This window comes from Boleophthalmus pectinirostris, unplaced genomic scaffold (assembly GCF_026225935.1).
Source record: "Boleophthalmus pectinirostris isolate CB_2022bp ecotype Guang Dong unplaced genomic scaffold, ASM2622593v1 HiC_scaffold_8, whole genome shotgun sequence".
NCBI lineage: Eukaryota > Metazoa > Chordata > Actinopteri > Gobiiformes > Gobiidae > Boleophthalmus > Boleophthalmus pectinirostris.
In genome coordinates, this window is record NW_026571515.1 from 27,702,989 (window position 1) to 27,716,590 (window position 13,602).

At 39.1% G+C, this 13,602-nt stretch overlaps 1 protein-coding gene across 1 annotated transcript in view; it reads left to right on the top strand.

Moving 5' to 3' along the window:
• Nucleotides 1–7,161: 7,161 nt before the first annotated feature.
• The window catches only part of clstn1 (calsyntenin 1), a 41,166-nt gene continuing 34,725 nt past the window's right edge, over nucleotides 7,162–13,602 (top strand). The window contains exon 1 of the mRNA XM_020929483.2: nucleotides 7,162–7,410. Within this exon, the coding sequence (XP_020785142.1) occupies nucleotides 7,329–7,410 (82 nt within the window). The 5' untranslated portion in view covers nucleotides 7,162–7,328. The remainder of the gene's footprint in view (nucleotides 7,411–13,602) is intronic.

Below are 13,602 nucleotides of genomic sequence, written 5' to 3' on the forward strand. Positions count from 1 at the left end.
ATGCAATTACTGCATTCCTAATCTCCTTGTCTCCATAGAAATGCTGTTGATTTGTCCAGAATGCTCCATATTATTGCATTAAATATATCTGTCTCCATGGTGACAAAAAAGTGACGCCATCAAGCCAAGTTACACATCAAATCTGTGGAGAGACAACCCTGCCCATGTTTTTTAAGCATTAATAAAAGCACCTGTAATTGAATAAATGCAAGACAGATACATATAATGCTACTATGGAACATTTCAGGCAAAGCAATAACATCTTTAAGGAAAAAAATCAGATGCCAGACCCTCCACCAGAATTATTTGGGATCAAAACAAAGGTACATATCTGATGATTCTCCAGATAGTATTTTCACAAAACTTGCTAATTTATACAATGACATTTCTCACTTCAGTAAGGAAAATATACAACACAATGACCTTTAACTAACTTTAATTCAAATAGAAATTAAAGAAAAACTGACAAACTTCTATCATGATGAACTTTCAGAGAGTGGGATGTCTATATGCAGCTGCCAGCTCTCACCCTTTCAAAATAAAAGTCTCTGGGAATCTGGTGCCGCTCGTCAAACATGAGTGATTAGACTGGAGGTGACAGGCCCAGCCCCAAACTCTCACAGACAAATAAAGACGAGCAGAAGAGAGTGTGACCCCTGTGTGACCCCCACGTGACCCCTCCCTGCGCCGTGTCAGAGGTGACCTTCTGGAGGGGTCAAAGGTCAAAGTCTTAAAACACGAATCTCAAAATGAAGGAGCCCATCGTGGCAACTTGAAGCCATCTGCAGGAATTCAGAACTGAAATCTAGGACTCAATTAATGGGCTCTAGTGAGGGGATTGTAGGGTTAGCATTTCCAGCTCACAGCAAGAAGATTCCAGGTTACATTCCCAGACAGTGTGGGGCCTTCTACTCACTTCTCTGCATAGTTTTCCATGGTTTAATGTGGACCCCAACCTTAATTTTAGATCATGCACATTCTTCATATTATTTGGTCATGCAGGAAATGGGGAAAAATGAATACAAAGTGGTTCTATGAGCGAATTTCCAAGCACTGATATTTGATTTTGTTTTCAGCAACCTTGATTGATGTGATCGTGTTGAATGGGACATAATCTGTGTTGTTCATGTGCCCTGATGCATTGTGGGGTTTTTGTGATGAACAAAGCTCCAAAGCTCCATCTGTCAACTTCAAAATGATTCATATGTGTGCTTATTTGGGAATAAGCAATAAGAGCAAGCATGGGTTTGGTTATTAATTATGAAAAACTAAACGAGACATTGCAAAGATGCTATCAACAACAAAGAGGTGAAATACATTCTCTGTTAATAACTGCTCCTTAAAAGTGCACTGCATAACATTTCTAGTGTAGGGTCCGCCACCTGCTTGTCTCCATGGAAATGGTATTATTTTGTCTAGACTGTTCCACAGTATAGATTAAACATATCTATCACAAGGGAGACCCTATTCACAGAAGGATTTTATTGTGTTCTTGAGCAATAGAAACATCTGTACTGAATAAATGCTAAATAGATATGTTTAATTTCATGCAACATTACATGCAAAGCAATAATATCTCCATGGAGACAAGCAGCTTCCATTATAAGTTGAGCAGTGCACCTTTAAAGGGATGGAGATGCGTGGAGACACTTTTAAAAAATTCCATCCAGTCCATGCCTTTGCAGAGGTCACTGGTACTAGGCTAGCTCATGCCAATGGCCATAGTTAGCCTGCCACTAAAAACAGTCTCACACACTCCACAAAGCACCTGAAGCAAAACAATTATTACGCCAGACTATCAATGTTTGAAATAAAACTAACCTTGCATTGCATGAATCGTCGCATGTTGAGAGACAGTGGAGTTTTATTAAGGTAGGTGCTAGGTGATATCAGTCTGCGGCTGTCAGTCTTTCTATCAGGAAGTACAACTCGCTGCTGCTGCTCAGACATAAATCCTTCAAATGCAAGGTTGGTTTTACTTCTAAAATTATTCCTTCGGGTGCTGTGCGGAGTGGACTGTTTTTAGTGGCAAGTTAACTATGGCCATTGACATGCACTAGCCTAGTACCAGCAACTTCTACAAATACAAGGACTGCATGGAATATTTTAAAAAGTGTCTCCACATGCCTCCAACACTCTGGCTAGCTAGGAAATGAGGTCCTATGTCCAAAATCCCGGACTGCCCCTTTAAGTTTTTAAAGTCAGATGTCATTCCTGCGCCATCTTCTAATTTGACTGAACAGACTGTAGGCGAGGTATCTTACAATATGTATGAATTCAAGAAGAAATGTAACACCTAACCTTGTAGAAAGTGGGGAACTTGCTTCACTTCCTGTGTCGGTCCAATTCCAATTCCTTGAATGGTGCTAACTTTAGTCACGTAAAGATAACATTGAGAGTTAGATAGATGAGTCATTTCATTATTCATTATGGACACAGCTTTAAAACAGTCTCAAAATGATAAATTCTTGTCTTGTGCGGTTAACCTGCGGAAATTGTCAGGAAGCACTAATTAAGACAAATGAGTTAAGCTTTTCAAAATAAGGAATCATATCACAATGAGTAAGTATGCAAGCTGCATTGTGAAGATTTAACATTTCTAGAAACTACAGGAGGGAGGGAGTTGGATGAGTTAGAGCAAGTTAAGAGTAAGGAAATCAATCAAGTTTTAAACCGGCTAAACCGTGCGCCACTGCTGACTTCACCACTCACGGTTCATTTGTGAATATAGCCAAATGCACACAGACCAACCGCCCAGTTTAAAATGGTCTGATAGCATCCACAAGTTCTGAAAAGAGATTTAATTTCCCTCTAGTCGCCAAAGGATTCTAAAATATGTATTCATGAGCGCAGACAGCAGCAGCCAGGCGAAAAAGATTGAAGCTGGCCCTCTGTAAAATTAATCTTTCAGCACAAATGTCTATAGAAAATTGGGGCTTACGAGATTTATAAGACAGGTTTCAAATGGTGTGCTTTTCCTCGTTAGATAAATGAGAAAGGGACAAAATCAAAAGAAGTGGGCTATTAAGAATAAGGTCATTTCCTAAGATGCAATTTGCAGCTAACAAAGATCTTAAATCCAACTGTGTAAGATAAGGAAGCAATTTTAGTCTAGACATATAGGGGAAATAGGGGTTGATTAAGAGTGCGTCTTGAGCAGTGGTCAGTCATGTTAATTTAGCATAATGTCCCCTCGTCATGGTCCGTCTGGTGCAGCCACCCACAGACTGCAGGAGCCCCCAGAGAAAGTCCCAAAATCACAGTCCCGCACCCCCACCTTGTCTGCTCCCAGCCCCATCTGTGGGTGGCTGCTGAGAAAGGAGCTGGGCAGGTGGGAAGTTACATGAGTAAGCTCACAAAATCCTCTGTAAGTCTTCAAATGTGTTCACTAGACACAACAGTTTTCAGTATTTCCAGATTCCTTGCCATTTTGGTTGGTGATTTGTGCATGCTTTTTATTTGAGTGTGTTGTATAATGTAAGAATAAATAGAAAGGATTTTTTTCTTAAAGATGCTGTGTAACTGTGCTGTGCTGTGTAACTGTGTAACTTTCTGGGGGAAGGCTCCGCCACCTGCTTGTCTCTGTCATGATGTTATTGCTTTGTCTGGAAGATTCCACAGTTCGCCATTAAAAGTATTCGTCTTGCATTCATTCAGTTAAAGTTGCTTTTATTGTTCACCTTGAAATACATGCATTCTTACTGTGAGTCACCTTTCCATAGATCTGGCCTGTAACTTAGCGTGGTGGTGTCACATGCTTGTTTTCATGTAAATGACCAAATCTAATAACATATTGTGGTACATTCCATGCAAAGCAATAACATTTCCATGGAGACACATAGTGAGCAAAGCCCCTCCACCAGAAAAGTTACACAGTGCACCTTTAAGATGTAAAATGTTCAAATAAAATATATATTTTTTTAATAACAATTAGAAGTCTGGTACATTTACAATTACAATGAATTCTTGTATGCTGAATTTTGAGTTATTTAGCCAATAAGCAGAGGGGACACCGTAACCATTCCGGTTGCTTTTCAGAAAAGAAATAAACTTGGACATGCTATAAAATATGCTGCATATACTAAAAAGTGAATGAATTATAAATAAAGAATAAATAGTGTATAATACCCCAAAACCTTGCGAGAAAGTGTTAACACTGACAGCTAAACAAACTGAAAACAAAACACCTGCGAACATCTATAGCCCATAAATTTTTAGCACATCTGTACAATGGGACCAGCTTGTAAAACTACTGAAGACATCTGCCACTCAGAGCAGGGAAGAATGCTCCAGTGGAAGTAACACCCTTCTAATTGTCCTGTGACGTCTCTCACCTCTTCGTTGAATCGTCTTGGACCTGTTTTTGTGTCCCATTCAAGGGATAATGACAGTTCCGTCCCATAGACTTCAGCTGGTGGTGTTAGGGGCTTTCACCATTCACTTCATGTCCTGCCAAAGGGGAACAAACAGACATTGTATTTGAGATCAGCTACAGCTTGGATACTCTCACTGTTTATAGACTGGTCACTTCATTGTGGCATACATACTGTAAGTGCAGCCATACAGTGTGGTTTGTAGTTAATGACTGCAACAGTAAGTCTGAGGTAAGAGGCTTTTAGTAGCCACAATATACTGTGCTAAATTTAATTCAAAGTCATGCATTTCACAACTCAGCACTGGAACACATTGTGGGATGAGTTGCTGGGATGCCAACCAGCCACCAGTTAGACGTCAGATTAATTCAGGATATTGGACAATGGATCTCAAATAGGCCCAGATTAACAAAATTACAAAAATAATCTAAATTAAAACTTTGTTTTATGATATATTTGTATGTTAGTGATAACTAGGTTACTGTTACCACAGGTTACAGTTACTTTCCTAAATTAAAAGAAATACATAATGGTACTCCATCATGCAATTTTGGCTTTGAACTGTACTCACAGCTCTTGCAGTGTGTGCATGGGTGACTTTTTTGTCTCTAATTAGACATAACAACAAAAATAAAGGTGTTTGTAATTGTATGTCATGTTTTTACTCTATAGTATAAAGTAAATTGATGTAAAAATATTCTAAGTATTCAAAATACACTACTCTAACTGGACCATGCATGAGAATACATTTTAATACAGATATTCAGTATTCTGTAACTAATTACATTTTCAGTGTATACTTACCATCACTGGGTATACCATACCATGGAGTTTGTTATAAAGAGAATCCTTCTCTAAACAGAAATGGAGGCCTCAGACACCATCTATCTCCTATTTACAACTCCATCCTCAAAACTAAATCAAAACAAACAAGAGAACAGTAGGTGTAGCTAGGTCAGGTCCAGAGGTGTGAAACTCCATTATGGCCATGAATTGTTCTGCTAATTAGACCCCACACCCTGTACAGGTCAATAGGCCGAACTAACAAACTGAAACTGTAAACAAGTAGGTGTGTTAGTTTCAGTTAGTTAGCTCCTCCCTGCAGATATAAGGAAGTGTCCACCAGCATCTGACCAGAACTGAAGAAGCAGCTTGGATGAGCTGCGAAACGTCTTCAACCAAACTAACTTTTGTCCAATCGACAAACTGAATTTTCTCCTCGCCTCTACCTGTTATGAAAATAAATGCTATTATTGGGAGTCTTCTTCTCAATGTTCCTCCTCTTGCCTCCACACAGTGTGACCTGGATGCATTTTACTCTGCTGATAGTGAAGCAGTGGGATCACCATATCAAGGCTGACTCGTGGTTATGCAAAAAACATGATGCAGACACAACCAGCCGTGCTCCCTTCAGGGCGCTGCTATCCGGGTGAGGCCTGATTATAACAACCTGCTGTCTGCTTAGAATGCACAGCCTCACTACACCGCTACGCATCTGTTATTGTTGTGGTGCACTCTGCAGAGAGAGTGATGAATCAATTTCCTATTTTAATTATTACTTTATATCTTAAATTAAATGTTCTGAATCTAACTCAGAAATTACCTATAGATGAGTCAGAGTGTTGAACGATTAAATGAACAGTTACTAAGTGTTCAATAGAATACTTTCTTTGTTTTGTTGTACTTTCATTCCCAGTTGCACAAGTTGCTTTATTTAGCCAAATTATGCAGATTTCTACAGTGCCCACATTTACTATTGTAATCACCAAAGAGACAAACCAAATAAAGCTGAAAGCTATGCACGGATTATTATCATTGCAGTGTGGCCAATGCAATGTAATGTCCCTGGGGCCACAATGAGAAGGTAAATGACTGTAATTTAGAAGGTGACAGCCCAGCTGTAAATGACCTCATATAAAAATTGTTTATTAATGGTCCATCTCAGTTCAAACCACAGTCCAACATTACGCATGTCAATCCGCCTCACATTAGAGATGGGTGAACAGCTCTTCCCTCAGCCTCAGCAGCAGCATGTCAGCCCCAGCCTCGCCCCCGTCTCAGAAATACCCCCCAGTCTGCACGAGCTGTGCGCGCGCGCTCCCACAATAACACTATTGACGTCACGAGCCATCGTTGGACACACGCTGCTTTCAAGTGCCAGTGTTGGTGTCAGAATTTGGAGCGTCTGTTTGTATTATAGCTCTGAATAAAGTGTTGAAGGAATGAAAGAAGATACATACAAAATGCTTAACTTGAAGTGTTGTTATTTTTGCATTTAAGGCACTTCAGTATAACTAGGGTAATTTAGACCCAGCGATACAGGCCTACTGTCACTGCTAAAGCCAAACTGCACTTTCTATTATAGTCTAATTGTTTTTCGCTACTAAAATAGGCTTCTGCCACAGACCTCTGAAGAACGCAGCCTCTCTATTAAATCAAATGTAACAGGGTTATTATATTCTCGATTAATATAGTGCCCTTATTTAGTCCATGGTTGCTATTGTTTCCATACAATGTAGCAAATGTGGCCTATGCAATTACACCTAAGAGGGAATAATAATAGCCTAATAATAGTCAGACATTATTTACCTAAGTTCCTCTCCTTAAAGTCTCCCTCATTCTATCCACTGCAAGCCAATATGTCTGTTTGGATTGGGTCATACGTCACTGCCACTACATGCCGGGGATAGCCTCTGGAGGGAGCCTACTCAAAGCCACCCACGTTTCCCCCAGTCCCTGAATGCATCAGCCTGCAAACCTGTGAGAAGCGCAGATTGAAGCTGGAGCACAGACCAGAGAGGAGAGCGGCACTGAGCACGACGGCCATCTTAGGCACACGCACCTCCCGGATTTATTCTTCTGGTTTATAAACGGCACATCTATCCTGACTGAAGGGGGAGAAGAGAGAAGGAGGCATCGGTTTCCACTTCGCCGCGGTTCAAACTCGAAGTCGGGATGCGGTTCCGAGGGAATAAACATTTTGCATCCGCTGGACTGGTCCTCGGACTGTTGTTATGCGCGGCGCAGGCGGCTAAAGGTAACTAAGCTGGAGATTTGTATAGCCTTGTCTCTTGGGTTAGCCTGTTGTCCTGTGGGATAGCAGCGCGGAGGACATTTCTGCTATAACAGTGATATAAACTGCGTTATTATGACCTTGGCGCTGGTATTATTGGGTCGAAACTGGGATGCGTGTTCAGGAACCTGTTCAGGGATGGTCCGCTGCGCAAGGATGTGGCAGAGTGGCCAGTCCGCAGCAAGTGCATCTCGCTGCAATTTAACATTTTAATTTATCATCAGGCTAAGCACATAAATAGGAGGTTACATACACTATATTATACGAGGGCCACATTTATTTTGGAACTGTTAATTCTTCACGTTAAAAATAATTCAAGCTCACCAAATGACCTCTCGTATCATCCAGTCTATTCTTGGTTCCAGATCGTTCTCTCTATTCCACCAGTTGAAATAATTTATAAAAACTCTGTAGCAGTATTCTGTATTATTAAATGCCTTTATACAAATGTTTATATTCTCCATTATTTCCTACTTCTTTACGTATGGTTATTTTTATAAACAGTAGTAGAGGCATAGGCCTATAATGCTTTGGCTTGGCAGCGCTGGTTGGCTACGCATTGCAGATGATCCCCTTCAAAAGCCTCTGTTTTTTGTCGCTGGATTAAAAATATATGATGTGATCACCACCGGCTTAAGCATAATGCATCAGTGGCAGGTCATGTCTGGGCTTACATGACCACATAAACCACTATTTTCTGAGGGACCCTCCTGCTATTTCTATACATTGTACTGTAGCTATAAGTGGACAGTACTGAAATGATCAAAACCGGGGATTTACTTGCTGCAGAGTACACTTTAAACACTATTGTAGGCTATTGGTTATTATAGTCATTCTTCACCTATATATAGTAAATTTTATAGAAACTATACCTGATGTAGTCTGTTTGTTAATATCATTATTCAGGGAGTGGAGAGGCAGGTGAGTGAGTATTGAGTCACTGGTCATTTCAGCATGCCCCATGCTGCAGGCGATTTACTGTGGTGCTTTTCAGTATTTCTGTCACACCCCTTGAATGAAATAACACCGTGAAACTTATATGGTTCCTGTGAAAAATGAGACTCTCTAGGTTTCATCCATATATTTTTCCCCGTTGCTAAGTCCAGAAGCAGAGAATGCACCTTAGAGCCACTGTGTTGTTAGTGCAATGGTTTATGTCTCTTTTTTATTAATGCTAGCAGTGTTTCAGGTCCTCTTTTTTATCCTGTAACAATTTGTGTGCGTTGATTGTGCACCTGCTGGGCTTTACGTTCTTATCTGCAAAGGCATGAGAAATTGCCAGGTTGGTGGCAGCTTATCTTCAATCATCCAAAGGTCACCACGTGCAATTATTGAGGAAACCATTTGAAGTTCTTTTTATGTCTTTCAAGATATTATCTTCTTAAATTGTGTCCAGGGTTCCACACAATATTGAAATTTGTATTGCAAAGCTAATTCACATTGATTTATCATATCAGTTTGTCTTTGGCTTCTTTCTAATCATCTTATGGCAGCATTGTAGATTGTATTTATTGTAGTTAATGATCTGTTTTGCTTGTGAGGTTAAGTATTCATAGATTGACTGAAGAGGGTTGCATGAGAGGGCACAAAAAAGTGAAATCACTGCTTTCTAAAAATGGTATTTGCTTTAATGTCTTCAAGAAAAACCCAAGGAAACATACACTAAAATATGTAAACATACTTATCATATTGTAAATTCACTATACAGTTATTCTTCTTAAAAACATTTACATAAGGAAGGATTAGTGTCATATAGTTTGCTTTGTTTGATTCATGACTTCTTCAGTGCCTCTCTCTGTCATTGCTGAGAACTAGAGCAGCCATACATCACCAGTGGCACGCCTCATCCTTCATTCCTCCACTAAATGTTCCCAATCAATTCCTGTTCTTTATTGATTTCTACCCTTGCTGTCTATTGTCCCACCACTGTCCACATTTTGACCTCCCTGCCCTGTTAAGGCAGCTGGCGGATGCCCTGTTTTGACCAGTCTAACTCCAGGCCTTTAGTTTTGCATTGGCTTCTTGTGTGTACACAGACTCACACAAAGAGACGCAGGCAGCCTGGAAGTTTCGTGGCTCATTCATCATCGCATTAACTGATCCAACTAGAGCAAATTGGGGGCCCTGCTTCCTTTGTTGGGGTTTATTTAACATATGCATGGTATATTCAGCCTACACACAAGTTCACTTGGATTACTGCACCATTTGAAATGCTATTAAAACAGGTGGACACTGCAAGAGAAAGGTTGTGAAAGGTCAGATTTTTCCTTTTTGAGTCGGTGTACTGTACAGGAAGCTGCTGAAACATGTTAAGCAGGTATAAACAAAAGAGAAAAGCATAAAAAGAACTGTTGTTTAATAGACAATATAGTACCTTCCTTGTAGCCTCTTGAAAGTTTTCATATATTGCATTGGCAGCATTATGTTCATTAACTATTATTGAAACTGGGGTAGAACGATTTTATCTATTCCAAACCAGGAAGCTGGAGCCATAAGCAGTGTAGGATTGATACCACATTGGCTGTCCACCCTGCTGAGTAAAAAAAGCTCTTCTAAAGCTGTGCGCATAGCCAAAAATTTGTATTAATAGCCTACAAGCAATGTGCCAAAGAGAGCTTGTAGTTAGATTAACGTACTTACTCCTTTTTGTAAAACAGGTAATGCAGCTGCTTTAATTTGAGGTAAATAAGCCTGGCCATTCCCACGCATTTAAACTAAACCCCACACTGTTCCATTGACAGCCCTCAACAATAGTTCTCATAAACATCACATGGCTGTTTTGTTTTGTGTTTTGTCCCAGTTACATAATCAGAGGCATATGCTAATTGGTTGTTGTACCCCAGGAAATGGCCAAGAATCATGTTTGATCTCACTGTTACATTGGTTAGTTTATGTTGGAGTATAACACACACAGTGCTATTTTAACTACAGTTCCAGTCAAAAGTTTGGACACACCTTCTCGTTAAATTAATTTTTTTTACTACTTTCTACATTTAAATACATACAGAAGACATCAAATATATGAAACAAGATATATGAAGTTATGTAGTAAAAAAAAGGTAGGGCAGATACCTTGAGGATTTGAATATAAAATAAAAAAAAAATAGTAGTATTAGGATATATTTGATTTCTTCTGTATATAAAATGTAGATAGTAGTGAAAATAAAGAAAAAAAAACATTGATTGAGAGGGTGTGTCCAACCTTTTGACTGTACATTGTAGACTTAACAGTAGAACAGGGGAATGAAAGTTAATTTAAAGTTTAAAAATGCATCAGATTTTAACTTTTGCTTTGCCCATAAGTTTTTGTGTGATTATAGCTTGCATGCAAACCTGTAAACCACCACGATGCAGTAACCTGAGCCTTTTGTCACCATTGCATTTCTATCCGTCAGTCTGTTGGCGGTCATTGTGGCCCATGTCATGCAGCTTGTATGTTATGACAAACTCTAAACTATGCGAGTTCTCACAGCTGACAATAACTGCTTTGTTCCCAGGCGGCTCTCTGCATATCTGCATACCACCATTCACAATCAGTTGTTTTTCTACATAATGATGGAACAATACTAAAACTTGATTTTCCTACTAAGAACAAGGTTGAGTTCGCAATACTGAAGTTATTGTTGCTTCTTTTATTTTGTAGTTTTTCATAGATCAAGGCAACAAAACTATTCAGGAAACAGGCTATTTAAGTTATGTTTTCATTACTGATAATTTTTCAAATAAGTATATAGAGTAAATATATATATTTCAATACTAGTTGTAGCATTGAACAGAATTTGGGTATTGTATTTTTGGTATCGAGTAGGATACGCCCATGGACCACTATGGAACCTGCCTGGACGACTGAGGGATTACACAGCTACAGACCAAATATAAAGAAAGTACTATGATTTAATGCTGAAAATTACATTCTATTGTGTAGTGTTTTTTTTTAATTATCATCTTGGTAATTAGAAGTGAGTTTTGTTACAACACTAGTGAGTTAATGCTTTTATTGATTATTTGTTATGTATTTTTGTGGAAAGCGACTAGTGACATGTAGTGTAAAAATGCTAAAAAGCGCTTTGTTTTTATCTGAAAACAAAGGCGCCAGCAGTGAGTGAGCCTAATGCATAAGTCTATTTGAATTGGATAAAAGAAGTCAGACATGAAATTTCCAATAATTGCTGTATTTATCTTCCACAAGACCAGACTGCAGTTTTGAAGCCATAATTTCCTTCAGAGTCCACAGCTAAATTGTGTTTTTATAGAAAATGTCGTGCAGCTATGTGTAGTTAAAGATAAGAGCGGCGTTATTAACTCCTCAGCAGGTAAAGCCGCATGTCACAGTAGCATGGGGCAATATTTACTGAAAGAATAATGCGTAATAATAAGGTGAGACAGCTTGTGTTAGAGAATGCAAAGATGATTCAGAATACAGAATACAGATAGACCAATAAATAAGAGATAAGTCAATAAAAAGCTACATGAAAAGTTGATGTTTTTCAGTATCCAAAGAGCCATTGGTCCCAAACTACCTCTTTCCAATCATTAACTTGTATGTTAGTATAGAGAGCAAAGGAGGGGAGAATCAAAGTATCAAAAATGAAAGTGAAACTTATAAAACATGTTAGTATATTCTTTTCGGGGAATATAGGATTTTCCAAACAACAAAATGTAACATGGTGATCTAAATATGTTGTGTTAGCCCAGAGAAGTAAAATAGCCCTCTTTAAGAAAAAGATTAATTAAAGCACATTTTCAGTTTATATTTATGGTTTAGTACAGTATTACTCTGGCAGACTACTACATCATAGTGTGACATTAGCTGACTATAACGTTTTGACAGTCAAAGCATGCTTGGAAATGAATTTTAACTTGTCTTGACCCAGCTGTTTCACTGACTTGCTACTGAGGCAAAGAAAACATTTTCTACATATTTTAGAGGCTGTGGTGTGAAAAACTCCTTTATCACTACGATTCTTATAAGTTCGCAGTTGCATTAGTTTCCATATTTATAGTCAGATTAGTCATCAGAACAAAGGGTCCACACTTTGGGCTTGGGTTCTTGACTGAGCAGATCACAATGTGCTCCCTGTTTGAAGGATCACAATTCGCAAGCCTCTTAAGGATCTGGACTAATCTTTGTGAATTGGTGGAAAGAGGTTGTTGAAGTTGATGCACAGTGATTTTTGTGGCCTGAGAAGACTGTGCTGGATTGGGGTCGGCCCTGACTCTGTGCTCATTTGTGCCTTTGAGGTCTGAAAGGAGGCAGTGAACTGTCAAGAATGGGTCGTGCTGCCAGATGATGAGAAAGTTCAGAAGAATCACATTTACGTTTTATGCAAATACTATTACAAGGAATAATAATGTCCCTTAAAAACAGTAGATTTCTGCTGCCTGGGTGAAGATAAAATGCCCAGATACTGACTTCACTTCAGAGCTAAAATCCTTACTTAAAGGTGCTCTTGGCCTGAAATGTTCCACAGTGTGTCATTAAGGTTATCTAGTCCCAAAGAGACACTACCAGCCCAGAACAGAGCCTCACAATAAGAATGAATTTATAATGTTTTTAGCAAGCAACAATTGGCTGAATGTCTGCCACTCTTTATTGCCCTGTCTAATAAAGCCTATGGGCCACAGTGTTCAAAGAAATATTAAATACATCTTCATGAACAATTGGTATTGTAGTTATCAAGACACATTCATTAAGACAGAAATCTCTGCTCTGGCTTTGCATTGTAAACACTGATCATAAATCTAGGCTGTATTTCTCATTTGCATACGTTTGTGGTTTGAAAATAGCTCAACTATGAATAATTTATGAATATTTATTAGTAGTTTTGAACTGCAACTGAATGCAGCTTACACTTCCTCCCACTCATATACATAATGACAGGCTTGTGTTGGCCACAGGTAATATTTTGCAACCTCATAATATTGCAGTAGTAGTGATGAAGTGATGTAGACTCATGCTTCAGTGCAGTTTAAACACATCCCACAGGATTTATAAAGTCAAACCTATGTGGCCTCTGTGTTTTCCCATGAGTCCTTTTGTTTCCAGAGGAGACAGTGCAAAGCCTTGCTTTGCTGCTGCCTCTGTGCTAATGTGAGAAAAAGGACATTAGCTTGAGGAATGGGTAACAGCAGGCCGTTACCTGCAGACCAGAGCCG